At 41.1% G+C, this 26,411-nt stretch overlaps 1 protein-coding gene, 2 long non-coding RNA genes, 1 other non-coding gene and 1 pseudogene across 9 annotated transcripts in view; 1 reads left to right on the top strand and 4 right to left on the bottom strand.

Moving 5' to 3' along the window:
- Window positions 1-2,408: 2,408 nt before the first annotated feature.
- On the bottom strand, window positions 2,409-6,179 carry LOC144299659 (uncharacterized). Its single transcript, XR_013366307.1, has 2 exons — window positions 4,873-6,179; window positions 2,409-4,380 (listed from the first exon to the last, which is right to left on the bottom strand). It is a non-coding gene; the product is annotated as an uncharacterized LOC144299659 (long non-coding RNA).
- On the top strand, window positions 5,144-24,952 carry ZNF140 (zinc finger protein 140). 5 transcript variants are annotated; one of them, XM_077875102.1, is made up of 5 exons: window positions 5,144-5,331; window positions 5,544-5,623; window positions 8,274-8,400; window positions 9,414-9,512; window positions 22,719-24,952. In XM_077875102.1, the coding sequence occupies exons 2-5, from the start codon at window positions 5,615-5,617 to the stop codon at window positions 23,876-23,878; spliced, it is 1,395 nt and encodes a 464-aa protein (XP_077731228.1). In that variant the 5' UTR covers window positions 5,144-5,331; window positions 5,544-5,614; the 3' UTR covers window positions 23,879-24,952. The 5 variants fall into 5 exon arrangements, with proteins under 5 accessions (XP_077731228.1, XP_077731227.1, XP_077731230.1 ...); XM_077875101.1 differs by having other exon boundaries at window positions 5,541-5,623; XM_077875104.1 differs by lacking the exon at window positions 5,544-5,623.
- LOC144300096 (small nucleolar RNA SNORA70) lies at window positions 11,882-12,015 on the bottom strand. The gene has a single exon (XR_013366737.1). It is a non-coding gene; the product is annotated as a small nucleolar RNA SNORA70 (small nucleolar RNA).
- The window catches only part of LOC144299657 (uncharacterized), a 36,531-nt gene continuing 25,413 nt past the window's right edge, over window positions 15,294-26,411 (bottom strand). For both annotated transcript variants that reach the window (XR_013366304.1, XR_013366305.1), the window contains one exon: window positions 15,294-15,732. This is a non-coding gene — a long non-coding RNA (uncharacterized LOC144299657). The remainder of the gene's footprint in view (window positions 15,733-26,411) is intronic.
- Window positions 20,249-21,001, bottom strand: LOC144299655 (rRNA-processing protein FCF1 homolog pseudogene; annotated as a pseudogene).

The raw sequence follows: 26,411 nt of genomic DNA, 5'->3' as shown, positions 1-26,411 counted from the left end.
AAGAAATTGAGGAAGACACAAAGAGATGGAAAAATATTCCATGCTTATGGTTTGAAAGAATTAATATTGTGAAAATGTCAATATTACCCAGGGTAATTTACACATTTACTGCAATCCCTATCAAAACACCATGGACTTTCTTCAGAGAGTTGGAACAAATCATCTTAAGATTTGTGTGGAATCAGAAAAGACCCCGAATAGCCAGGGGAATATTAAAAAAGAAAATCATAGCTGGGGGCATCACAATGTCAGATTTCAGGTTGTACTGCAAAAGTGTGGTCATCAAGATAGTGTGGTATTGGCACAAAAACAGACACACAGATCAATGGAGCAGAATGGAGAATCCAGAAGTGGACCCTCAACTCTATGGTCAACTAATATTCAACAAAGCAGGAAAGACTATCCACTGGAGAAAAGACAGTCTCTTCAGTAAATGGTGCTAGGAAAATTGGACATCCACATGCAGAAGAATGAAACCTGACCATTCTCTGACACCATACACAATGATAAACTCAAAATGGATGAAAGATCTAAATACGAGACAAGATTCCATCAAAATCCTAGAGGAGAACAGAGGCAACACCCTTTTTGAACTTGGCCACAGCAACTTCTTGCAAGATACATCCATGAAGTCAAGAGAAACAAAAGCAAAATGAATTATTTGGACTTCATCAAGGTAAGCTTCTGTACAGCAAAAGAAACAGTCAACAAAACTAAAAGACAACCTACAGAATGGGAGGAGATATTTGTAAATGACCTATCAGATAAAGGGCTAGTATCCAAGATCTATAAAGAACTTATTCAACTCAACAGAAAAGAAACAAACAATCCAATCATGAAATGGGCAAAAGACATGAACAGAAATTTCACAAAGGAAGACATAGACATGGCCAACACGCACATGAGAAAATGCTCTGCATCACTGGCCATCAGGGAAATACAAATCAAAACCACAACGAGATACCACCACACAACAGTGAGAATGGGAAAAATTAACAAGACAGGAAACAACAAATGTTGGAGAGGATGTGGAGTAAGGGGAACCCTGTTGCACTGTTGGTGGGAATGTGAACTGGTGCAGCCACTCTGGAAAACTGTGGGGGTTCTTCAAAGAGTTAAAAATAGACCTGCCCTACGACCCAGCAATTGCACTGCTAGGGATTAACCCCAAAGATACAGATGCAGTGAAACGCCGGGACACCTGCATCCCGATGTTTATAGCAGCAATGTTCACAATAGACAAACTGGAAGGCGCCATGGTGTCCATCGAAAGATGAATGGATAAAGAAGATGTGGTATATGTATACAATGGAATATTACTCAGCCATTAGAATGGACAAATACCCAATATTTGCTTCAACATGGAGGGACCTGGAGGGTATTATGCTAAGTGAAATACGTCAATCAGAAAAGAACAAACATTATATGGTCTCATTCATTTGGGGAATATAAAAATTAGTGAAAGAGAATAAAGGGAAAGGAGAGAAAATGAGTGAAAATATCAGTGAGGGTGACAAAACATGAGAGACAACTAACTTTGGGAAATGAACAAGGGGTAGTAGAAGGGGAGGTGGGTGGGGGGTTGGGGTGACTGGGTGATGGGCACTGAGGGGGGCACTTGGTGGGATTAGCACTGGGTGTTATGCTATATGTTGGCAAATTGAACTCCAATAAAAAATTTTTAAAAATTACAAAAAACGTTAATACTGAGGATATTGTATCGAAAATGAATCAAAATCAGGTTTTTTCTTTTTGCTATTACCTGTATGAATTCCTTATGTATTTTGAATGATAAATAATCCCTTACCTGATATATGGTCCATAAATATATTACCCATCCCCCCATAAACAAATAAATAAATAAATGTTCAAAAAAATTATTTCTCCCTCTCCTTAAAAAAAAAAAAAAAAAAAAAGATCTACAAATCAATGATAAAAATGTAGAGATCCTAGGGTGTGAAGCTGGGTCAGTCAGTAGATCATGTGACTTCTGATCTCAGGGTTGTTAGTTCTTTTTTCCCCTTACGAAAAAATAAGCTATCCTACGGTGACTTAAATTTTTTTAATTTTTTAAAACCTATTTATTTATTCATGAGAGACACACAGAGAGAGGCAGAGACACAGGCAGAGGGAGAAGCAGACTCCCTGTGGGGAGCATGATGCAGGACTCGATCCCATGCCCCCAGAATCACGCCCTGAGCCAAAGGCAGACACTCAACCATTGAGCCACCCAGTGTCCCAGGGTTGTGAGTTCAAGCCCCATGATAGGTGTAGAAATTACCTAAAAGTAATAAAAGGTCTTATCCCTCTCCCCCAAACCCCAGTGAGAAACCAAGAGAAAAATGGACAAAGGATATGGATAGGTATTTCACAGAGGATAAATAAGAACTAGTCAATAGAGTTGCGTATTCTCACAAAAAAAGTAAATTTATTATTTTTTAAAAAGATTTTGTTTATTTGACAGGGAGAGCACAAGTTGAGGCAGTGGCAGACAGAGAGAGGGGGAAACAGATTGCCTGCTGAGCAGGGAGCCTGACGGGGCTGGACCTCAGGACCCCAGGATCATGACCCAGGCTGAAAGCAGACACCTGACTGAGCCACCCAGGCACCCCACAAAAAGTAAATTTAAAAAAAAGATAATTTAATTCACTGTACGACAAAAATGAAAATCTGGTAACAGCCATTTGTCATTTAGTTAATAAATATATTTGGGCCCTCATTCTGTGCCAGCAATATGGTAGTTCTAGGCATAATGATAAGCAAAACAGTCTCTAGACTCTAGTCTAATGAGATAGACAGTTATGAACAAAAAAATAATACAATACACAGATTTATAAACATAACTACAACTTAGTCAAATGCTAGAGCGAATGAGTACAGAATGCAGTGAATTTACAAAGTGACATTACTCAGAGATCACAGGAGAGTCAGAGAACACTGATCAGAGAGAGAAGTGTTCTCTGAGTTTCCTGGGTTGAAATATGAAGGATGAGATGAAATGAACTAATGAAGTTATGATGTGAAGATACATGGCATTTGGGGAAACAAAGCAGAGTAGTGGAAAATAATTTAAGCTTGAGAATACAGACGTGAGATCAGGACTTTTGCTTTACTTCAGAGTAACCAAAAGACATCAAAGTCATTAAGCTGAGGAATACTTTGGAATTTTTTTTTAAGATTTTATTTATTCATTCATAGAGACAGAGAGACAGACAGAGAGAGAGAGAGAAAGAGAGAGAGAGAGGCAGAGACACAGGCAGAGGGAGAAGCAGGCTCCATGCAGGGAGCCCAACGTGGGACTCCATCCAGGGTCTCCAGGATCACGCCCTGGGCTGCAGGCAGTGCTAAACCGCTGTGCCACCGGGGTTGCCCGTGGAATTTTTATAAACGTTGGGCTACTTTCTGTGTGAAAAAACGATTTGGGAGAGCAGATGTAGTGAAGTCACAGCAAGCTTCAGTGAGAAATAATGGTTTGTTGGAGATTAACACAGGAGATCAAACCATACAGTCTCTATATATCCCCCAAAGGCATCCATTTCTTTGCTTCTAAATGTGTTCATCATTTTAGTGAAATAAAATGAGTAGCCCAAAGATCTGGGCATGTCGTATAAATGGATGTTGAAATCACCATAGTGGATAACCGTGGTAGTAGAGGTTTTAAGGAAGGAACTTCTGGCAACATTTCACCACAGCAAGAAACCTCAATCCTCCTTCTGTTCCACCTGCTATTTCCAGTTCATATCCAGATCCCCTGGATTCTGTTTCCTGAGGGTTGTGTGTGTGCGTGTGTGTGTGTGTGTGTGTGGCGGGGGGGGGGGGGGGCGGGGGGAGAGATGACACTGGGCCCTTGGAGCACATGATCTCTAAGTCCCTCCTGGTCTCAGGGGTAGTACATTCAGGCTCCAGGTTGGGCATAAAGTTTACTTTAAAACAGCACCTTGCATCAGTTTCCCCTGATGCCACACATGAGTCGTTGCCTTCAATGGCCTTCCTGGCTCCAGTCCTCCTTCCCTTCAATTTGCTGGGACACCAGGCACTACATGCAAGTGCGACTGTTGCAACATTACATGCTTCAGTGTTTCCTCCCTGAAGCTGCAAGCTCTGTACAAGGCTTGCTCACTTTTCCAGGCTCGCTTCTACTCAGACCACTTCTCCTTGGCCCTCATTTCACCTGGCCATTGAACTGAAAAAGTCCTGTTTTTATTGTAGCACAGCTGGTACACAATGTTATATGTTTCAAGAACAACTTCAGGGACGCCTGGGTAGCTGAGTGGTTGAGTAGCCGCCTTTGGCTCAGGGCATGATCCCAGGGTCCTGGGATCGAGTCCTGCATCAGGGTTCCTGTGAGGAGCCTGCTTCTTCCTCTACCTCTCTGTGTGTCTGTCACGAATAAATAAATAAGTAAAATCTCAAAGAAAGTGCTCAAGTTGTTGAGGTGCAGCGCCAGCTGTTCCCCCAGCCACTGTTCGGTACCCCTGTGCACCCTACGTCGTCATTCCCGACACTCAGTCCTCCCGCAGCTACAAGTCCCCTCCCACTCCCCTATCCTACCCCTCACTCATCATGCTCACCCCCCCACCCCCTCCCGCAGCCCCTTTCTTCCTCTCACCCTTCACCACTTCTAGAACGGACTGGACTGCCCTTTTATCTCCCTGGATCCCCCGTCCCGTGGGCTCACGCTCTCCTCATCTTCACGCCCGCCTCCCCTCCACTGAGGCCCTGAACTCTTCAGGGGCACGGCGCTGGTGGCTTGCACACCAAAACCTCCGGACGCGGCCACGACAGGGCCATTTCAGCGGCTCGTTCCCGAGGGTGGCTCAGAACTCCAGGAGAACCAGGAGCCGCGGCCATCCTTAGTGCTCCTGCTCCTACCTGCGGAAACTCTTTACTACAGCCGTCCGGGCCGGCGGCAGCCACTTCCGGTTAGGCTCTAAGTCTCAGGCTGTGGGCCTGGGACATTCTGGGAGTCGTAATTTAGGCCAATGGTATTTATCTCGAGGCGCCATTGCCTCCCCTGCGGAGCGCTCCGAAAGTCTTAGTGGAGCTCTCCTGCCCGCCTCTCTCCGGCCGCGGTGGGTCCTGGGAAATGTAGTCGTCTGACGTCCGTGGGCTCTGTCGCTGTGTGCGCAGGCGCAGGGGGAGGCGCAGCGTGTGAGAGGCGCTCCCCGATCGTCCCCGTAGGCCGCGGTGGGTCCTGGGAAGTGTAGTCGTCTGAGGCCCAAGGCCTGGTGGGGGTCCGGTCCCAGAGGCTCTGGCAGGAGGAGTTGGCTGGAGGCTCGCGGCGGAGTCCGCGGACGCAGAGCGGGAAGTCTGGCTTGCGTGGGCTCCGAGGTACGTAAAGCGGCCCTCTCTGGCGCGCTGGGACGTTCTCTGGACGTCCAGGGCCGAAGGCAGGTCTGCAGCTCGAGACCGCCTCGCCCACCGGAGGCGCCGAGGAAGCGCGCGGTCCTGTGACCCAACTAAAGGGGAAGGAGGCGCCAAGGGGGCGGGAGGGCGAGGGCGCTGTAGCCGCGCGCTCAGTGCTTCGTTCTCCGCCGCAGCAGAGCCGCCTCTCCTTTCCGGTCCTGCCGTCTGTCTTTCCGGGTCCTGCGGTTTCCCCGTCCCGCCGTGAGCTATGTCTCAGGTAAGTTGCAGTCTCCTTCTTGCTGAATGTGGCTGCGTTCTCTGGGCCGTGGGACCGAAGCTCTGCTTCTCCAGAACCGTCCCGCCCCGGGTCCTGCGCTCGGGCTCTCGCATCTACCTGGACCGGAGGGGGCGGGCGGGGGCGATGATTCTTCCCTCCTTCGCGCGGTGTGGGGGTGAGGATGCTCCGCTGCCCCTCTGCACCACGAGTTTATGAAGCATCCGTTCGCAGCACAGGTGTCAGTGGTCTCAGAGTCTGGCTCCTGGACCAGCAAGTGTCAGCATCTCTGGAGAACTTATTGTAGGTGTGTGTGCGGGCGAGCTGCCGCCCAGGCCCCCTGGGTATTTCAGCAGGCGCTCCGTCCTAAGTCCTGGCGATGCAGCAAGAACAAAACAAAATCTGGGGCAATTATGCTTCACAGACGTGGGGGTTGAGAACACCTCCCGTTCTGATCCAGGCCCTCTGTTTTTAGTTCCACTTCTCTGCTCTACTTTGTGTCATGTTTGTTTCCAAGTCCAGACGCTCCTCACGTTTTGCTGGGAGTGCAGTTTCCATCTGTGGTGCAGATTCCACTGTTTAGGAAATAGCTTTATCAGTCAGTAATCTTTTAACATTTAAAACCATTTTTTTTTTTTTTGAAAGACGGAGGAGGGGCAGGGGGAGAATTTTTAAAGATTATTTACTTGAGGGATCCCTGGGTGGCGCAGGGGTTTGGCGCCTGCCTTTGGCCTAGGGCGCGATCCTGGAGACCCGGGATCGAATCCCACATCGGGCTCCCGGTGCATGGAGCCTGCTTCTCCCTCTGCCTGTGTCTCTGCCCCCCCCCCCCCTCTCTCTCTCTCTGTGACTATCATAAATAAATAAAATTAAAAAAAAAAAAGATTATTTACTTGAGAGAGCAGGGGGAGAAATTTTTTTTTTTTTTTTTTTAAGATTACTTGAGAGAGTAGGAGTTGAAGGGCAGAGGTTGAGAGAATCCGATGAAGAAGCAGTCCGATGTTCCATCCCAGGGCTCCAAGATCTTGACCCAAGCTGAAACTAAGACTCCACTCACTGAGCCACCCAGGCACCCCTAAATTTTTTTTTTAGCTGTAAAATATAGCTGCGGTATTTCCGGGGCTCTTACTGGTTTGGCACCTTTCAACATTTTTGTTTAAGCTTCATGGTTATGTGGATTATTCAAGTGGGGCAAAACCAGGCTGCAGAGGTAACTGTTACCCCTAACTCTGAGGGGGAAAGTGCTAGGCTTGGTCTTGGGAAGTATTATATCTTTTCCTTGGGTAGTCCTTACACTCTACTGCTAATTCTCCTTGTTCTGTAACTTTGCTTCAAGTATCCCTCAGTTTCCTAGCTGTTTCTTCTGGAATGGGGATAGCTGTGATGCACTTGAGTGCATGTCCCTTCTCAAGGGTGCTGCTGCTGTCTGCCATACCCAATTGCTACTGATGTAGTTTTTGAATGTAGATGGGGTCTGGAGCCAATGGCCAAAAAAAGAATTCTTGATACTCTTTGGTGCAGAAAGATGATTTTATTCAAGCCCAGGGACAGGACCCTTGGGCAGAAAGCTGCTCTGCGGGGACTGTGAGGGTTGACTGATCATATACTTGGGAGTTGGGGGCAAGGAAGAAGGGAGGTTTTCTTTTTCTTTTCTTTTTTTTTTTTTTTTTTTTTAAGATTTTATTCATTTATTCACGAGAGACACACACATACAGAGAAGCAGAGACACCCTGAGCCGAAGGCAGATGCCCAACCACTGAGCCACCCAGGTGCCCCAAGAAGGAAGGTTTTCTTTTCTTTTTCTTTTTCTTTTTTTTCTTTTCTTTTTTTTCTTTTCTTTTCTTTTCTTCTTTTCTTTTCTTTTCTTTTCTTTTCTTTTCTTTTCTTTTCTTTTCTTTTCTTTCTTTTCAAGATCTTATTTATTTATTCATGAGAGAGAGAGAGAGAGAGGCAGAGACACAGGCAGAGGGAGAAACAGACTCCATGCAGGGATCCCGACTAAGACATTTGTAAACTGAGGGAGACTCTTGCCTTGGAGGATTGTGATCTCTAGAAGTTAGCCATTTGTTTTTTTGTTTTTTTTTTTTTGCCATTTGTTTTTCCTTCCCTTAGCTTTAGGGCATCCAGGAGTGCCTGAGGAATGTCACACAGGTCCCCAGTCGTGGTGGGGTGGAGGTTGGGGGAGGGGGGCTGTGGTGAATCAGCTTGTGCTTTGCCCTCAGTTTGCCTTCTACTCCTGCTTCCTCATTAGTTACCAGGAAGAAATCTTGCCAAATCATATTAAAATTGGCTGCCATTAAGGAAAATATACATTGCCTATTAAATACAAACGGATTGTCTTCACTATTCATGAAGTGTTGTAAGATTCTAAGAACTTTTACAACAAAAAGCCAGAAATCCATGTTGTTTGCATGTATAATCCTTTTTTTTTTCTCACAAAACTGTGTATTATCTCAGGACAAATTGCATTTATTTTTTCTCCTTTTTCCACTTAATAAAACAAAACAGGTAGGCTCTTACACTCAGAATTCTGAAAACTCCCATTGCTACTTATATATATTGTCTGCTCTCCACAATGGGACTCATTTCACTCCTTGATCAGGGCAATGATCAAGTGGGTGTTGGTTGTGCAGGTATCTTTATGTCATTTCAGGAGTCAGTGACATTCAGAGATGTGGCCATTGACTTCTCCCAGGAGGAGTGGGAGTGGCTTCAGCCTGCTCAGAGGGATCTGTACAGACATGTAATGTTGGAGAACTATAGCCACCTTGTTTCACTGGGTAAGTGGATTTCTCCTCCTCTCAGTCAGAATTTGAACTTTGGGGTGGCTGTTGTGAATCTTGGTTTTCTGATTGGAGATTCCCAAGGAAGTATGTTGTTTTTCTTTTTGTTAGTTTTTTCCTTTTAAAGATTTATTTATTTATTTATTCATTCATTCATGAGAGAGAGAGAGAGAGAGAGAGAGGCAGAGACATAGGCAGAGGGAGAAGCAGGCTCCTTGCAAAGAGCCCGATGTGCAACTTGATTCTGGAACCCAGGATCATGCCCTGAGTGTGAAGGCAGATGCTCAACCGCTTGAGCCACTCAGACATCCCTGTATTTTCCTTTTCTTTTTTCTGATCTTTATTTTTAAGTAATATCTACACTCAGTTTTGAGCTGGATCTTACAACCTGAGATCAAGAGTCACACACTCCTGGGCAGCTCCGGTAGCTCAGCAGTTTAGCGCTGCCTTCGGCCCAGGGCAGGATCCTGGAGACCCAGGATTGAGTCCCGCATCAGGCTCCTGGGATCAAGTCTTGCATCAGGCTCTCTGCAGGGAGCCTGCTTCTCCCTCTGCCTGTGTTTCTGCCTCTCTCTCTATGTCTCTCATGAATAAACAAATAAAATCTTAAAAAAAAAAAAAAAAGTCACACACTCCACTGAGCCAGCCAGGCACCCGTTTTTTTATTTTTTAAGATGGATTATAGCCACCTAATCCTTAGACATCTCTCATATTTACAGGTGACCTTTCTTTTATTTTTTATTTATTTTTATTTTTAATTTTTTTTAAGATTTTATTTTTATTTATTCATGAGAGACACACAGAGAGAGGCAGAGACACAGGCAGAGGGAGAAGCAGGCTCCCTGCAGAGAGCCTGATGCAAGACTTGATCCCAGGACTCTGGGATCATGCCCTGATCCAAAGGCAGACACTCAACCACTGAGCCACCCAGGCATCCCATGGCCTTTGTTTTAATGGCTCTCTTCTAGGGACTGAAGGACTGATTTGGAATTTATTTCATTTTCTGCAAGCAGGTCTTAACATTTCTAAGCCTTATGTGGTTTCCTTATTGGAGCAAGGAAAAGGGCCCTGGCTGGAGAAAGGAGATGTGAGAAGAGATCTGTTTTCAGGTGAGTAAGTTAGTAACAACCCAACTAATCAATAAGAAAGCAATACTTTTTATATTTTGGTTATAATTTTCCCTTACAGATACCAGAGCATTGGGGACTATGAAGTCTTGCTCACAGCCTCAGAAGAAACTATTTCACATCTGCTTTCCAGCCATCTTCAATTCTCATCTTACCTTTGTACACTTTCTCACTAACAGATGTGTTCTTTTTTTCCATTGTTAGCTCAGTCTGGGCTCTGAGTTTCTTTTTTTTTTTTTTTTTTTTTTTTTTTTTAATATTTTAGCTCAAAGGTTGAGCATTTTTTTTTTAAAGATTTTATTTATTTATTCATAGAGACAGAAAGAGAGAGAGGCAGAGACACAGACAGAGGGAGAAGCAGGCATCATACAGGGAGCCTGATGTGGGACTCGATCCAGGGTCTCCAGGATCACGCCCTGGGCTGCAGGTGGCGTTAAACCGCTGTGCCACCGGGGCTGCCCCCTGAGTTTCATTTCTTTTTTTTTTTTTTTTTTTTTTTTGTGAGTTTCATTTCTTTTTGATTTCTTCTCCCTTTCTATCTTGAAATTGACCTGTGTTTCTGTTGCCTAAATTGAAAGGTAAAACTATGGTCCTATTTAACTGTCTTAGATGAATTTGTTGCTACTTTTTGTTTAATTGATTTATTCATTCCCTCACACATTCTCTTGGTATTTATTTAAAAGACTTTCTTTTGGATGCTACAGAGAGTAGAAAGTATAAAAAAGTGTAATAACTATCAAAGAAGTTACAGCTTAATGAGGTAAAATAGATCTGTAAATAACTTCATTGCATGTCTCCAAATTTGCAGTTCAGCAGTAAGGGAGAAGGAATTTCCAGTTGGTGTTTGGGGCCTACATAATTTGCATAGGGATAGTAGTAATAGAAACATAAAAGACAGGAATCAGTTTTGGAGAAAAAGTGATGAATTAGTTTGAGATGTGCTGGTGTGAGTAGAGGATGGTATTTCCAAGTGAAGATTTGCACAAGCCGTTGAAATATATGATAGAAAAATGGTCAGGTTAGAAATGTGGATGTGAGAATTTTAATATTAAGTGAAAATTGAAGCCATGGGATTGAGATGTCACCTCAGGTTGACAATTGAATTGCTGGTGAAGCTCTTTAAAAATAAATGGCCATGTGACACCCTGGAAGATTCTGTCATAGATGTATGGAGCTTAAATTCTGTATTTATGAAAAGTTCTATAAGTTCTTTAGTTGATTCTAAAACCTCTGATGGAGGTGTACTGACTATTTCCTGGCATAACAGGAGGAATGCTCTCACGGACAGGGAAGCAGTAGTTTGGGAGTCTGATAGGGGAACCGGAGCAGCTGTGAAAATAGCTCCAGCTCTCAGGTGCTGACGGCAGTGAGGCTCACTTGCTGCAGAGATCCAGGAGGGTGTAGTAAGCAGTGATGTGGGCTGAAGTTACGAGTTCAAGCAAGTGCAGGGAGATTTCTCCATTTAAGGAGGAGTTGAAGAATAATGTCCTGTGTAAAAGTAATAAAACTGATAGAACTGTGTACAAGGGAAGTGAGGAAAGGTCAAACAGAAAAATTGCCTCTAATTCCACTACTTTATTCATTCCTTCATTCATTCACTTACTTACTTTTGTTTTAAATAATCCTGTGTCCAGTGTGGGGCTCAAACTCCTGGTCTTGAGATTAAGAGTTACCTCCTCTAACCGATGGAACCAGCCAAGTGCCCCTCCACTTACTTTAATACAGTTCTGCTAATTTTTTTGTGTTCATTCTAGTCCCCCTTTTCATTAAAAACAGGAAGTAGGATTTATTGGTGGGCATGAATAAGGAGAGGGCAGTGGGAAGGTTCTCATGAGCATAGGGCCAGCCATTTGTCCAGGAGGCCATGGTTAGGGTGTGTTTGACCCCCACAGGTATTTGAGATGAACTGCTTTTCAGCCATCATGGCTTCAAATTCTTGTATATTAAAGTGAGATGTGGACCCACTTTTTTTTTTTTTTTTAATTTATTTATTTATTTATGATAGTCACACAGAGAGAGGCAGAGACACAGGCAGAGGGAGAAGCAGGCTCCATGCACCGGGAGCCCGACATGGGATTCGATCCTGGGTCTCCAGGATCGCGCCCTGGGCCAAAGGCAGGCGCTAAACCGCTGCGCCACCCAGGGATCCCTGTGGACCCACTTCTTAGAGATGTGGATCTTCTGGCAGCCCCAGGGAACTGGGATATGGCCCTGCATAAGGGTTCTCCATTTTGTATGGATGATAAGGATTTGGCCTATGTGGACCCTGGCTATTGTGCCCTGGGGTTTTCCAAGGATGCCCCACATACCTGTTTGGTATTGGGGGTTCCACATGAATGTCAAAGGGAAAGGGCTGTGTCCAAAGTCCTGTAAGGCAACCCATTTAAGCAACAGGCTGTATACACTACTGAGGGGGCTACTGTTTGCCACCATTGCACACCAGGCTCCCTGTGGAGGGAGCACATGGTGGTTTCCTTGGCTACAGTCCAGTACCTTTCTAAAAAGGCAAAATGAATGTACAGCTTAACAAATTATTGAAAGATATGCATGTAACCACTGCTCACGTCATAAGAGCCATAAGAGCACTGTGTGCTCACCCCTTCCCTACCTAGAGGCAGTCTTCTCTTTATGGGAGCAACTTACTGGTTTGGTTACTTGACAAACCTTGTCAACTGTTTGTATCTCTAATCACTATAGTTAAATGAGTATGTTTGTGAACTTCATCTAGAGGGTTCATAATGTATGTATTGTGATTTGCTTTTCAAAAGTACTTTTAAGATTTATGCTTTTTTGCATATTACTGTGGTAGTTTGTTTCATTGTACACATCAGTACCCCACCAATTTATCCATTCTGTTATTGAGGGCTTCTTGGGTTGTTTGCATTTTAGGGCTGTTGCAAGCAATGTTACTATTGTCCTTGTGCCCAGGTGCAGACTGGCACAGGTTTGTTGTGGTGTCTTTCTAGGCCTAGAATTGCTGGGGCAGAGGATGGTGTACCTCTTTCATATCAGGAGATAATGCAAAAATGTTTTCCAGAGTGCTTTTACTGACTTACATTCTCATGAACACCATAAGTGGGTTCTCCTGGTTCTGCATACTTACTAATGAATGCCCCAGACAGTAAGACACCATAATACAGACCTAGCAGAAGAGTGTGCAATGGGAGGTTGCTATGGTTGAAAATTGCATTTTTCTGATTACTGATGAGAGGTTGAGCACCTTTCCGTATATTTACTGGACACCTGGGTACCCTCATCTGTGATGTGTGTCTTGAAGGTCTTTGCTCATTTATGTATTGGATTCTCTGTCTTTTGTATTGATTTATAGAAGTTAGATATTTCAGATACAAGTGCTTCGCTAATTATTTTCACTGCAAATGTTTTCTCTCACATATGGTATATTTTCCCCCTTAATAACTTCTTTTGATGAATGGAAATTTTTAGTTTTAGTGCGGTCAGATGTTGTTCCCTGTAGAATTAACATGTTTAAGAAACCATTCCCTATCATGAGGTCATAATGAAGGCATTTTCCTATATTTTCTCTTAAACCTAGTCATTTTGCCAATCACATTTAGATCTGTTGTCCACTTTGAATTGATTTTTGTGTGTTGTGTGAGTTACTGGTCAATTTAGATTTCTTCTGGGAGGAGATCCAATTATCATGGCATCATATGCTGACATGTTGTAGGTTTGTCATAACTTAAATGTTAATATTTGTGTATATTTATGGGTTCTCTGTTTTTTATTGTTTCCTTTTCTATTCTCGCATATGTCTATACAGCCTTAGTTATGGACTAAATAATGGATAACATTTTCCTTTATTTGCCTCACTCCACTCCTTTTTTTTGTAGAATAATTGAAAAGTAAATTATATCTCAATATTTCACTTCACTATCATGTATAAATTATAGGGACATTTTCTACATGATCAAAATAACCATTTTTCGTATCAAAACAGTTTTGCGGGCAGCCCCGGTGGCACAGAGGTTTAGCGCCGCCTGCAGCCCAGGGTGTGATCCTGGAGACCCGGGATCGGGTCCCGCGTCGGGCTTCCTGCATGGAGCCTGCTTTTCCCTCTGCCTGCATCTCTGCCTCTCTCGCGCTCTCTCTGAATAAACAAATAAATCTTTAAAAAAACAAAAAAAACAAAAAAAGTTTTGCTTGTATTTTTTTTAAAAGCACTATCCATACATAAATGTATTTTTTTTAAAAAGTACTATCCATACATAAATGCTTCGTAAGTGTGTTTTATAGTTGGGTTGTCTGCAGCTGTCCTGTAGGATGGTGAAACGTTTCTGTTTCTCCAGATGTCCTATAACTTGGATTTTAACCTATTTATTTTTATATTCTAAGACTAGGTCTTGTTTAGGTCCTGCTGGGATGATAATTATATTTAGGCAGGTTGTCAATATGGGTATGTTAAGGCCGTCAGTTCTAACCTTTCTTCTACATATGTGGTCCTAGGACAGTTGTATTTTTACGGCTTTCGTAGGTCTGTCGTATTTGTGCTGCATATGCACCTCCTCTGGCCTTTCCCAACCTAGGCTGTGGGGTCCCATTTCAGTTTTCGGTTTCTAGCACAGTATACAGGGTCAGATACATGCGTGCACAACCCAAGGGTGATGTCATGCACATGTACAACCCAGGGATACATTGAGGATGTCATGCATGTGCACATCTCAGGGGTGAGTCCAGGATTCATGTATGTGCACAACTCAGGGATGTGCCCTGGATTTTATACAGCTTTACAGAAGCACTTTCTTGAGCTCTGCTTCACTTGTAGGGCCCCTCTTTCAGTCTTCTGGGTAGAAAGGCAGACCTCTAGTTTCCCCTCTACTCTCTGTTTCCTGCAACCATGTCTGCCTCTGCACCAAGCAACAAGGAGACAGAAAAAGAAGAAAATGGGTATTTCTGTGCTCTTGTGACCATAGATTTTTCTGCGAACACTCTTAGAGTTTTAATTGCCAAGGTATCGCTGCTGCAAGATACCTTGGGATTGGGTAGAAATGGGGTAAGATTTCTCTGACTAGTGGAGACCCTCTTTCCCATTCCTCAGACCAGAAATGGAGGCTACTCTGGGAGCAGCCTGATGCACAGTTCCTGCTTTCATGTTGCCTTTGGGTTTAGGCCTGGAGACAAGGATAACAAACCAAGAAACTCACCACCAGTTCAGTGTTACTTTGAGTTCTGATTTCCTTCTCCAATCAACTTGCCACCCTTTACTTTTTAGAGTTTTCAGATAGCTGCTCTGTGCATTTTTTCCATGGCTTTTAGCTGCATTCAGGAGAGACAGGTGGCAGTGCTCTTACTCCATCTATAAGGGACTGAATTTTTCATCTTATATTTTGTAAGTGAAAAAAAAGTTACAGTGTGTAGAAAGATGATACTAATAAAATGAAAATACAAGGTTCAGGCTAGATTGAACAAAAGTATAAAGTATAAGAAGGAAAATGGGAATTAAGGAAAGTTAGGGAAAACACTGGTCATATGATGCAGGTGCTTTGCAAGTCATGTTAGCAAACATAGAGTTCATCTCTAACGGAGTCGTTGAAAGATTTTAGGCAGGCAAGCATTTTATTTATTTATTTATTTATTTATTTATTTATTTATTTTTATTTATTTTTTAATTTTTTTTAAATAAAATAATTTTTTATTGGTGTTCAATTTACCAACATACAGAATAACACCCAGTGCTCATCCCCTCAAGTGTCCCCCTCAGTGCCCGTCACCCACTTACCCCCACCCCCTGCCCTCCTCCTCTTCCACCACCCCTAGTTCGTTTCCCAGAGTTAGGAGTCTTTATGTTCTGTCTCCCTTTCTGATATTTCCCACACATTTCTTCTCCCTTCCCTTATATTCCCTTTCACTACAAGCATTTTATTTAGCTGAGGTTTGGAAAACACATTTATTGGAAGCAAGATTAGGAAACAGGGCTACCACTTAAGAGTTGTCTCTATAACCTGGTCTGGATTTAATCATCACATGAACTGTGGAACTGTGGAAGTGTTCAGGGAAGGGAGGCTTCCCTGTACAGGCTGCTAACCTAAGGATGTGGAGATTGGACTTGGAGATTGACTAGATACAAGACCTGAAGAAGATTGAGGAGTTGTGGTTGATAACACTCATCTTAGTGCTCGTTCATTCATTCGTTCTTTTTCTTTTTTCTCTTTTCTTTTCTTTTATTTTCTTTTCTTTTCTCTTTCTTTCTGTCATAAGTAAATTAAACAAACAAATAAGAACAACTTTGAAGGGAAGGGGAAGATTTTTTTCAATTTATGACTAACTGAGTTTTGGATCTTTGTGGGATATTTAACCATATCAATTCACTAGGCAATCAAGTATCATACTCTGGAGCTTAATAAAGAGATCATCATGCTTCTCAAATTTTAGTCATTTGGAGTGCTGCTTTTTTTTTTTTTTTTAAGATTTATTTTAGAGAGAAAAACCACCTATATTTATGTGTATAAATGGGGAAAGGGGCAGAGGCAGGAAAATTCTCAAGCATACTCCCCCCTGAGGAGGGATCAATCCCGGAACCCCAAGATCATGACTGAACAGAAATCAAGAGCTGGCTGCTTAGCTGACTGAACCATTCAGGTGCCCCAAAATATTTTATTTTTTCTAAGTAATCTCTACACCCAACATGGGGCTTGAATTTACAACCCTGAGATCAAGAGTTGAATGCTCCACTGACGGAGCCAGTCAGGCAACCTATATTGTTGAATTTATTCTTTTTGTTGTTGTTGTTGTTGAATTTATTCTTAAGCAACTTTCCCTAGTTTCTTACAGGCTATATTGCTTTTCTATTGGAATGCTAGTAGTAAAAAAAAAAAAAAAAAAAGAATGCTAGTAGTGATTTTGTATATTTGTATCTCTCAGCCTTCATTAAAGCAATAAAACTACCCTCAGTCTTTCTAGATTGATTCTTCCCTGCAAATACAATAGTATTTTTTTTTAATTAATAAGCTTTTTGTTTTTATTTTTTTAGAAGATTTATTTATTCACAAGAGACAGAGGCAGAGACATAGAGGGAGAAGCAGGCTCCCCATCAGAGTCCTCCGATGTGGGACTTGATTCCTGGATCTGGATCACACCCAGAGCCAAAGGCAGACACTCACTGCTGAGCCACCCAGGTGTCTCAATAAACTTTTTAAAAGTAGTTTTAGTTTCACAACAAAATTGCATGGAAAGTACAGAGGTTCACAACCACTCCCATTGTGGACATCCCATACCACAATCCCCATACATAATGTATATTTGTTAAAATTGATGAACCTACATTGACACATCATGACCCAAAGTCCATAGTTTACATTAGGTTTTGCTCTTGATGTTGTATATACATTCTGTGGGTTTGGGCAAATGTATAAGAATGATATGTATCCACCATTGTTATCATGTGGAATAGTTTACTGTACTAAAAATCCTTTGTGCTCTGCCTGTTCATCACTCTTTCCCACCAATCCCTGGCAACTATTGATCTTTTTATTGTCTTCCTGATTTTGCCTTTTCCAGAATGCCATGTAGTTGAAATCATACAGTAGTAAGCATTTTCAGATTGGCTTCTTTAACTTTATACCTTTCCGTGGGTAAACAGCTCGTTTCTTTTAAGTGCTGAATAATATTCTATTGTCTAGATGAACTGCAGTTTACTTTTGCATTCTCCTACTGAAGAGTATCTTGGTTGCTTCCAAGTTTTGACAATTATAAAGAAAGCTGCTATAAACATCCTTTTGCAGGCTTTTGTGTGAGTATAAGTTTTGAATTGATTGGTAAATACCAAGAATACAATTGTTGGATCATGTGGTAAGAGTATGTTAAGAAACTGCCAAACTGGGCACCTGGGCGGCTCAGTCAGGTAAGCATCTGTCTTCAGCCCAGGTCATGATTCCAGGGTTCTGGGATTGAATCTCAAGTCAGGCTAACCTGCTCCATGGGGAGTCTGCTTCTCCCTCTGCCCCTCCCCCTATTCATTCTCTTTCTCTCTTTCAAATAAGTAAATATATAAAATCTTTTATATATATATATAAAAGATATATATATATAAAAGATATATATAAAAGATATATATATATATATATATATATATATATATATATATATATATATATAAAATCTTTAAAAGAAACTGCCAAACTATTTTCCAAATTGGTTCTACCATTTTACATTCCCACAAGCAATGAATGATAGTTCCTATTGCTCTGCATCCTTCTCAGCATTTGATGTTGTTAGTGGTTTGGATTTTGGCCATTCTAATAAGTGTGTAGTGGTATCTTGTTTTAATTAGAATTCTTTCATGAAATGTGATGTTGAATATCTTTCCATATTCTTACTGGCCATCTGTATTATCTTTGGTGATGCGTCTGTTTGGGTCTTTTGCTCATTTTTAAATTGTATTGTTCATTTTCTTATTGTTAAGTTTTAAGAATTCTTTGTATATTTTGGTTATCAGGTCTTATCAGATATGTCTTTTGCACATATTTTCTCCCAGGTTGTGGTCTGTCTTCTCATTCTTTTGATACTGGCTTTTGTAGAGCAGAGGCTATTTATGAAGTCTAGCTTATCAGTTACTTTCATGGATCATGGTTTTGGTTGTATTTAAAAAGTCATTGCCATATCTAAGGTCATCTAGGTTTCTATGTTATCTTCTAGGAGGTTTATAGTTTTGTGTTTTACATTTAGGTCTATGATCCATTTTTTTTTTTTTTTAATTTCCTCTTTGATTCTTTGGTTGACCTATTCATTGTTTAAATATTTTTTTTTCAATTTTTATTTATTTATGATAGTCACAGAGAGAGAGAGAGAGAGAGAGGCAGAGATATAGGCCGAGGGAGAAGCAGGCTCCATGCACCGGGAGCCCGATGTGGGATTCGATCCCGGGTCTCCAGGATCGCGCCCTGGGCCAAAGGCAGGCGCCAAACCGCTGCGCCACCCAGGGATCCCCTATGATCCATTTTTAAAAAAGATTTTATTTATTCATGAGAGACACAAAGAGAGAGAGAGAGGCAGAGACACAGGCAAAGGGAGAAGCAGGCTCCATGTAGGGAGCCTAATGCGGGACTCAATCCCAGGACTCTGGGATCACACCCTGAGCCGAAGGCAGATGCTCAACTGCTGAGCCACCCAGGTATCCCAGGTCTATGATCCATTTTGAGTTAATTTTAGTCAAAAGTGTAAGTTGTGTGCCTAAATTCATTTTTATGCGTGTGGATGCACAGTTGTTCGAGGACCATTTGTTGAAAAGATGTTTTTGGTCCCTTGTGATGTCTTTGTTCCTTTTTCAAAGATCAATTGACTATAATTATGCAGGTCTGTTTCTGAGCTCTGTACTCTGTTCCATTGATCTACTTGTCTAGTCTTTCACTGTCTTCATTATAATAAGTTTATAATATGTCTTGAAGTCATTGTCAATCCTCTAACTTTGTTCTTTTCCTTCAGGATCCTGTTAGGTATTCTAGATCTTTTGCTTCTTGATACAAACTTTAGAATCAGTTTGTTGGGATCTGTAAAATTACTTTCTCGGATTTCATTGTATCTATAGATCAAGTAGGGAAGAACTGACATCTTGACAATATTGAATCAACCAATGAACATGGAATTTCTGTCTTCATATCTATCATCCGAGTTTTGTAGTTTTCCTTGTATAAATCCTGGTACCTGTTTTGTTAGATTTATACCTAAGTATTTCATTTTTTGTATGCTAATATAAACAATAATGTCTCTGTCTCATTCCTGGTATCTGGGAAAGAATGACTTTTGTCCATTAACTTTATATCCTGCAATTTTGTTATAATTACTTATTCAGGTTTTTTGGTAAATTTTTTCAGATTCTCTGCATAGATTAATAGTATCATCTGCCAACAACAAGTTTTATTTCTTCTTGCCAATCTGTATTTGCTTTTCTTGTCTTAGCATTAGCTAAAAATTCCATTATAGCATTGAAAAGCAGGGTTGAGGGGCACCTGTGGAGTAGTCAGTTAAGCAACCGACTGTTGGTTTCAGCTCAGGTCTGACCTCAGGTTGTGAGATTGAGCTCTACACGGAGTGTTGAGTCTGCTTGAGATTCTTCCCCTCCCTCTGCCTCTCCCTGCACTCACATGTGCTCTCTCTCAAACAAATCTTTTTTTTTTTTTTTTTAATTTTTTAATTTATTTATGATAGGCACACAGTGAGAGAGACAGGCAGAGACACAGGCAGAGGAAGAAGCAGGCTCCATGCACCGGGAGCCTGACGTGGGATTCGATCCCGGGTCTCCAGGATCGCGCCCTGGGCCAAAGGCAGGCGCTAAACCGCTGCGCCACCCAGGGATCCCTCAAACAAATCTTAAAAAGAAAGAAAAATGAATCCTTGTATTCCTCTAGGCTTTTAATAAGTATAAGTGCTAAATTATATCAGATCCATCTGTTGTTTACCGAAGAGTATGGGCATACAGGTGATAAAAGGAGGGGAGGTGACTTTGAGGGAAAGAAGAGGGGTGAGGAATATATAATTAGCATTCTGTTCATATTTTGAACCTGATTTTCTTGGTTGTGCTTTTTACTCTTATTGGTCTGTGAAGCTATATGGCAGGTTGTATACTGAATCTATGCACTTAACTCCAGTGGCTTTTTCTAATATCATTAAATGTCTAGGTTCACCTGATACATCCTGCTATATTTCAGTTTCCAACTAATTTCCTCAGGTGAAGCCTCTTTACCAACTGCAGTGAACTTTTTTTTTTTCAAAACATCAAAAAATGAATATATTTAACCATACTCAGCTCGTAACAGAGCAAATGGGTAAGAAGAATAATTCATACTATAGCATATTGCTAATATGAACTGGCAACAGAAAAAGTTGGTATAAGAAGGCAGAAAAACTCTATCTTTTAAGAATTAGAACCAAGGGGCTCCATAATCATCTGGCATCCGCTGAATGTTGTACCTATGGTTAGAAATGTACATGATGGGAACTCCAGGGATCTTCCGGATCCTTCGTTTAAGGTCCCGGTCAACTGTGGCCACAATGTAACACTTGTGCTGAGTTACTCTCTGTACTAAGCAGTCATCTGCATAGGTTTCTTTGTGTGTGCATGGCAATCGTTCAAATCTTGGATCCTTGGCAATCCTTAGAGCCACTCGATACTTTTGCCCCAGTTTCTCAATTTCAGCCGTTACACAGTCAGTTATACAAGGGATACACTTGGCATACAGACAGTCCATCATTGACTGTACTAAGTCAAGTTTGGCTTTAATGGAAAAGTTGATAAAGTTGGTATCAACCAGAATGTGGTAAGGTGGGCCCAGCTGTGTGTTATATTGGAAGAATAAGCAGGAAGGATGTTGGGGGACTTCTCTTTCCTTGAGTGCACTGGGATCTTTCTTTTCTTTCTTTATAGGTTTTAATCTATCCTTCTCTTCAAGCCTCTGATCTCGGAGACTAAGCATTCGCTTCATGGTCGCATACTTTCTTGCTTTCTTTTGCTTCCCCATGTTAATGCCACACTCTTGTTTTTGCAGTGAACTTTTATATTTCTGGTCTTTCATACAATTTTTACTCTAAGTATAATAGGCTTATCTTGTTTCTTATATCAGTAATTGTTTTCTTCTGTGTTCTCAGCTCATGAAGAGAATTATTCTGTTTATATCCCCACAGCTCTTACTGAATTGCTCAGTAGGCAGGGAATTGGTTTATAGAGGAGCCAGGAAAGTAATTTAAGATTTTCTCTTTATTGAGACCATTTTCTTAACTATTATTTTACTGCCTCCCCAATCCTAATCTTTCATTTATCATGCCCACCATGTAGGTATAGATCTTGATTCTTTGTTCAGATATTACAGAAAGGTCTGGGATTCCCTGGGTGGCTCAGTCAGTGAAGCACTTGTCTTCGGCTCAGGTCATGATCTCAGGATCCTGGGATCAAGCCCTGTGATGGGTTCCCTGCTCAGTGGGTAGTCTGTTTCTCTCTCTGCCCCTTCCCTGTACTGTCTCACTCTCTCTCAAATAAATAAATAAAATCTTAGAAAAAAAAAGAAATCTATTTACTTTTCCTTAGAAGCTTATGGTCAGTGATAATAAATAAAAGTATTTAAAATGTTAAAGTGTGTTTTAGAGAAAAAATGAATTTTTTAGTGTGTTTGGAAATAATTTTAAACTTTCAGAAAACTTTCAAGAATAGTGCAAAGAATACCCATAAGCTCTTTACTCAAATTCCGCTATTACTAACATTTTGTCCCATTCCCATCATCATTTGGTATATGATTTTTTTTCTCTGAGGCATCTGAGAATAAATTATATATAATGGCTTTTTACCCCCAAGTATTTCCTAAGAATTGGAATATGAGTGAATATATATTTTTAAAAAGTCTTCATAGTATTATATAGTTTTCCTCCCTGAAAATGATAAAATACCTTCCTAAAATTTAGCCTGCAGAAAATCAGGGCCTATGTTTGACTATTAAAAGCATCTGATGGGACTCCTGGGTGGTTCAGTTGGCTAAGTGTCTTGACTCTTGGTTTTGGCTCAGGCCATGAGGTGGAGCCCTGAGTCAGGCTCTGTACTTAGTGGGGAGTTTGCTTCAGATTCTCTCCCTCTTCTTCTGCCCCTCTTGTTTGTGCACTCTCTCTAATAAATAAATATTTTTTTAAAAAGGATGTGGTGGAAAGACACTGTTATACCAAAGTTGAGCTTTACTTGTCAGTTTGGAAAGTAGAGAGAGGATCATAGGCAGTCATTTTCAAAGACATATCTTTTACTTATTTATTTAGAATAAGTCATGGTAAGATGTTTCCTGAGGCATTAAGTGAACAGTTTGATGTTTTTGTGGGACCTGAGGAACATCATAGTTTATTAGCAGCATTATAAATTTGTCTTTTTCAAGTCCTTTTGGGTGCAGAAAAGTTTAAGTAGAGCTGGGGAAGACGAGAACACATCCTTCCCAAGTATTTATCTTCCTGTCCTGCTTTTTCCCCCTCACCTTCAGTTACTTCTGCTTTGTTTTTCCTTATTTACCTACATCTCTCTTCTGATGTCTTCTGAATTTCTGAGCATACTGCTCAGATTTCAGTCTGTATGAGAACTGTGAAAGCCATGCAGTGTTGAGATTTTTTTTCCTGCTTTTTAAAAATCGGTCATTGAAAAAGTGAGGAGTGGCTTTACTTTACTCAATAGAGGAAAAACAAACATTTGCTTTGTTTTTTCATTTTCAGAGTCTCATGGTGAGATCAAAGAATTTTCTCCAAATAATGTCATATGTGAAGATGATTCATCCCAGTATTTGGTAGTGGAAAGAATTCTTAACCAAGACCCTGACCATTCCAGTTTTAAAGGAGGCTGGAAATGCGAGGAAGATACTCAGATGCAAGGAAATCAGGGATGTATCAGGCAAGTGACAGACTCTCATTCAGGAGCCCTGTCTCAGCACATGAGTATCAATACTGTGGAGAGACCCCATGGATGTCATGAGTGTGGAAAAACTTTCAGTCGGCGCTTTTCCCTTGTGTTACACCAAAGAACTCATACTGGAGAGAAACCATATGTGTGTAAAGAATGTGGCAAAACCTTTAGCCAGATTTCAAACCTTGTGAAACATCAGATGATACATACTGGAAAGAAACCCCATGAGTGTAAGGACTGTAATAAAACATTCAGTTACCTCTCATTCCTCATTGAACACCGGAGAACACATACTGGGGAAAAACCCTATGAATGTACTGAATGTGGAAAGGCCTTTAGCCGTGCCTCAAACCTCACACGACATCAGAGAATTCACATAGGAAAGAAACAGTATATATGTAGGAAATGTGGGAAGGCCTTTAGCAGTGGCTCAGAACTCATTCGCCACCAGATTACACATACTGGAGAGAAACCTTATGAATGCATTGAATGTGGGAAGGCATTTCGCCGTTCTTCACACCTTACTCGGCATCAGAGCATCCATACTACCAAAACTCCCTACGAATGTAATGAATGTAGGAAAGCCTTCCGTTGCCACTCGTTCCTTATTAAACATCAGAGGATTCATGCTGGAGAAAAGCTCTATGAGTGTGATGACTGTGGTAAAGTTTTCACATGGCATGCATCTCTTCTGCAACACATGAAAATTCACACTGGAGAAAAGCCCTATGCGTGTACTGAGTGTGATAAAACATTCAGTCGAAGCTTCTCCCTTATTCTCCATCAGATAACTCACACTGGGGAGAAACCCTATGTATGTAAGGTGTGCAGTAAGTCCTTCAGCTGGAGCTCAAACCTTGCCAAACATCAGAGAACACACACTGTAGAGAACCCCTATGAATATGAAAATTCATTTAATTATCACTCATTCCTTACTGAACACAAAGGAATTCGCTCTATAGAGAAAACCTAAGAGTATATGGTTTAAGAAAAAAAACAAACAGTTCATGCCTTACTTTGGATTTGAGAGGACTCCTAGCAAGAAGCCTTAAGTGCATATGTTGAATGTGAAGAAAATGGGTTATACTTGATTCAACATCCTGGAGAAAAAAGTCACACAGGAATATGTGGGAAAGCCATTAATAGCTGCACATTCTGTAACATCAGAAGATAAAATCAGTCAGTACTGAGAAGACTTCATTGGTAGGATTCCCTCACTCTACATTTATAAATTCCTACCAGGAAAGGATACATGGCCAATAAATGTGAGAAAGCTTTTAATTGGAAATTGGCCCTAATTCTGCATCTGTCAGCTCAAACAGGACAGAGTGTGTGGGCAAGAGTGCATTATTTCCTGGACATCAGAAAATTTATAATGAAGCATAGTCTTACAAAAGCAGTGATTTGGCAATGTCTGTGTACCATGCAATATTTATTAAATTTGAAAATACTCTTCTAAGGAGAAAGAGCAACCCTATAAATGAATAGAAGTTGACTTTCTGCTTTATTTCCGAACTGCAGAATTATACTGGGAAGCAAACTACCATTGTAAGGAGTGTGGCAAAATCTTAGGAGTCCTGAGACATCCTACTGGAGGGAATTTGGGGGAGTTTTTCTTTGGGGGAGATGATTTTTGTTTGTTTTAAAGCAAATTTAGAAAAGAAAGTTATGAATAAATACTTTGTTTTTTAGTTAATCAATCTGGTACTTGCACAGTTTTTTTCTACAGCATTTATGGTTCTGAAAATGCAAATACCCCAATAGTGATGTCAGCAGTGAAGACTGGTGTGCATTTGTAGAAACATACAGGATTACAGAAACACTTTTAAGAACTTAGGGCTTTAGCTTTGAGATATAGTTTAGATTTAAGGTTTTGCTAACTCGTGTTTATTCTTGAATATGACTAGCCTTGTCTTAGCCTGAAGTAAATGTAAATAAGTTATGTTGTAGGAAGATACCAAGGTGGTTTTCCTCTTGTTCCATTTTCATTGGGAACATTCCTTTTGTAAGCACGTTATTTGTCACAATAAACCAGATGTTGTTCTGACTCTTCATGTACACCTTGCCTATTTTTTAATGTCCCAGTTAAAGGTGTATCTTATCTTAGAAGCATCTATCTGCTTTAAGACTTGGCAAGATAGGTAATACACAGTTTAGCGGTTGAATAAGTGCCTCATTTAAATACATTTTTTTCGTGTATGGGCAAATCTTTCACCAAGTGAGAAGCTGGCCAATTTCTTTCCTACCTACTATGATATAACATAGCTGTTGTCTAATAATTTCCTCAGAGCCTCAGTTGCTACTGGAATAGCTCCATTGTACAAATCCTTCCTTTCCTATGGTGGGGCAGGCACCATGTAAGGGGGTCTTTGTTGAACAAAAATGTATTTGTCAAAAAAAAATGCATTTGTCATTTCAGAGGTTTGAACATTCAGGGATGTGGTCATAGACTTGTCTCAGGAGAAATGGGGCAGATTGAAACCTGACCAGAAGAATTTATATGGGAATGTAATGATTGGGAACTATGGGAACTGCATCCGAGGTTACCATTCCTCCAAATTCGGAACCTCAAGCTAGGTATCTTTGCTTTCTCTTTAGTAAAAGCGGGTGGGCTTGCAGTTGCCTGCCTGAATTCTATTCTAGGTTCTTGAGGAAACAAAATTGGCAGAAGTGGGAAGTAGTTTCTATTCTTCTTTGAAGGCTTTTGTTCTCTTCTAATAGCTTCTCCTTTATATTAAGAAATTGAGTCTGGATCTAGGAAGAACCATAATCTTTTGAAGCATCTATTTTCTCCCCTATTGCAAGCAGGATTATTTTTAAATCAAATGTGACTTCCTTATTGGAGCAAGGGAAAGAGAATGAGGGAGAAAAAATGTCAAGAGGCCTATGATCAGGTAAGTGTGGGGCAATCGCAGGGAGTGCCATGGTGGGCAGTAGTCCAGCTTACCAAATCCCATGAAGCATTTTCTCAAAAACAGTTAACTTTCCCTTAAAATTCCTTTCATGCAAAATCATTCTGAACTATGTAACTCATCCTAAAGGTATGCTCATTCATTTGTGGTTAATATATTTCAGAAAATAGGAACTCTTTATTTGAAAGCTATTTATTTGGGAGAAAATGCGTGCAGTGGGTAAGGACAGAGGGAAAAGGGGAGAGAGAATCTAGCAGATGCCTGACGAGGGGCTTAATCCCATGACCTGAGCTGAAATCAGGATTCCACCACTTAACTGAGCCAACCAGGTACCCCTGCTATTATTTTTAATTAAATTAAATACAGATAATTTCTAGATTATACAATAAGATGTTAAGATGCCACTGGGGGGAAAATAATTTGTGGGTATTTTCATTGTATGTTTTATTTGTCATAGCAAGAAGGTGTTGGCAAGGCTCATAGTTGCTTTCTTTCAGTCAATTTTAGCACAAAAATCTGTTAAATCTTTCCATATTTAACAATCTTTTATAAGCTGTAGTGCTTTCCAGAGATAGCAGAAAAGGAAAAAGGAAA

This window comes from Canis aureus, chromosome 27 (genome assembly GCF_053574225.1).
Source record: "Canis aureus isolate CA01 chromosome 27, VMU_Caureus_v.1.0, whole genome shotgun sequence".
Taxonomy (NCBI): domain Eukaryota; kingdom Metazoa; phylum Chordata; class Mammalia; order Carnivora; family Canidae; genus Canis; species Canis aureus.
Note: the sequence above shows the minus strand (reverse complement) of the source record. Positions and strands in the feature narration are given on the sequence as shown.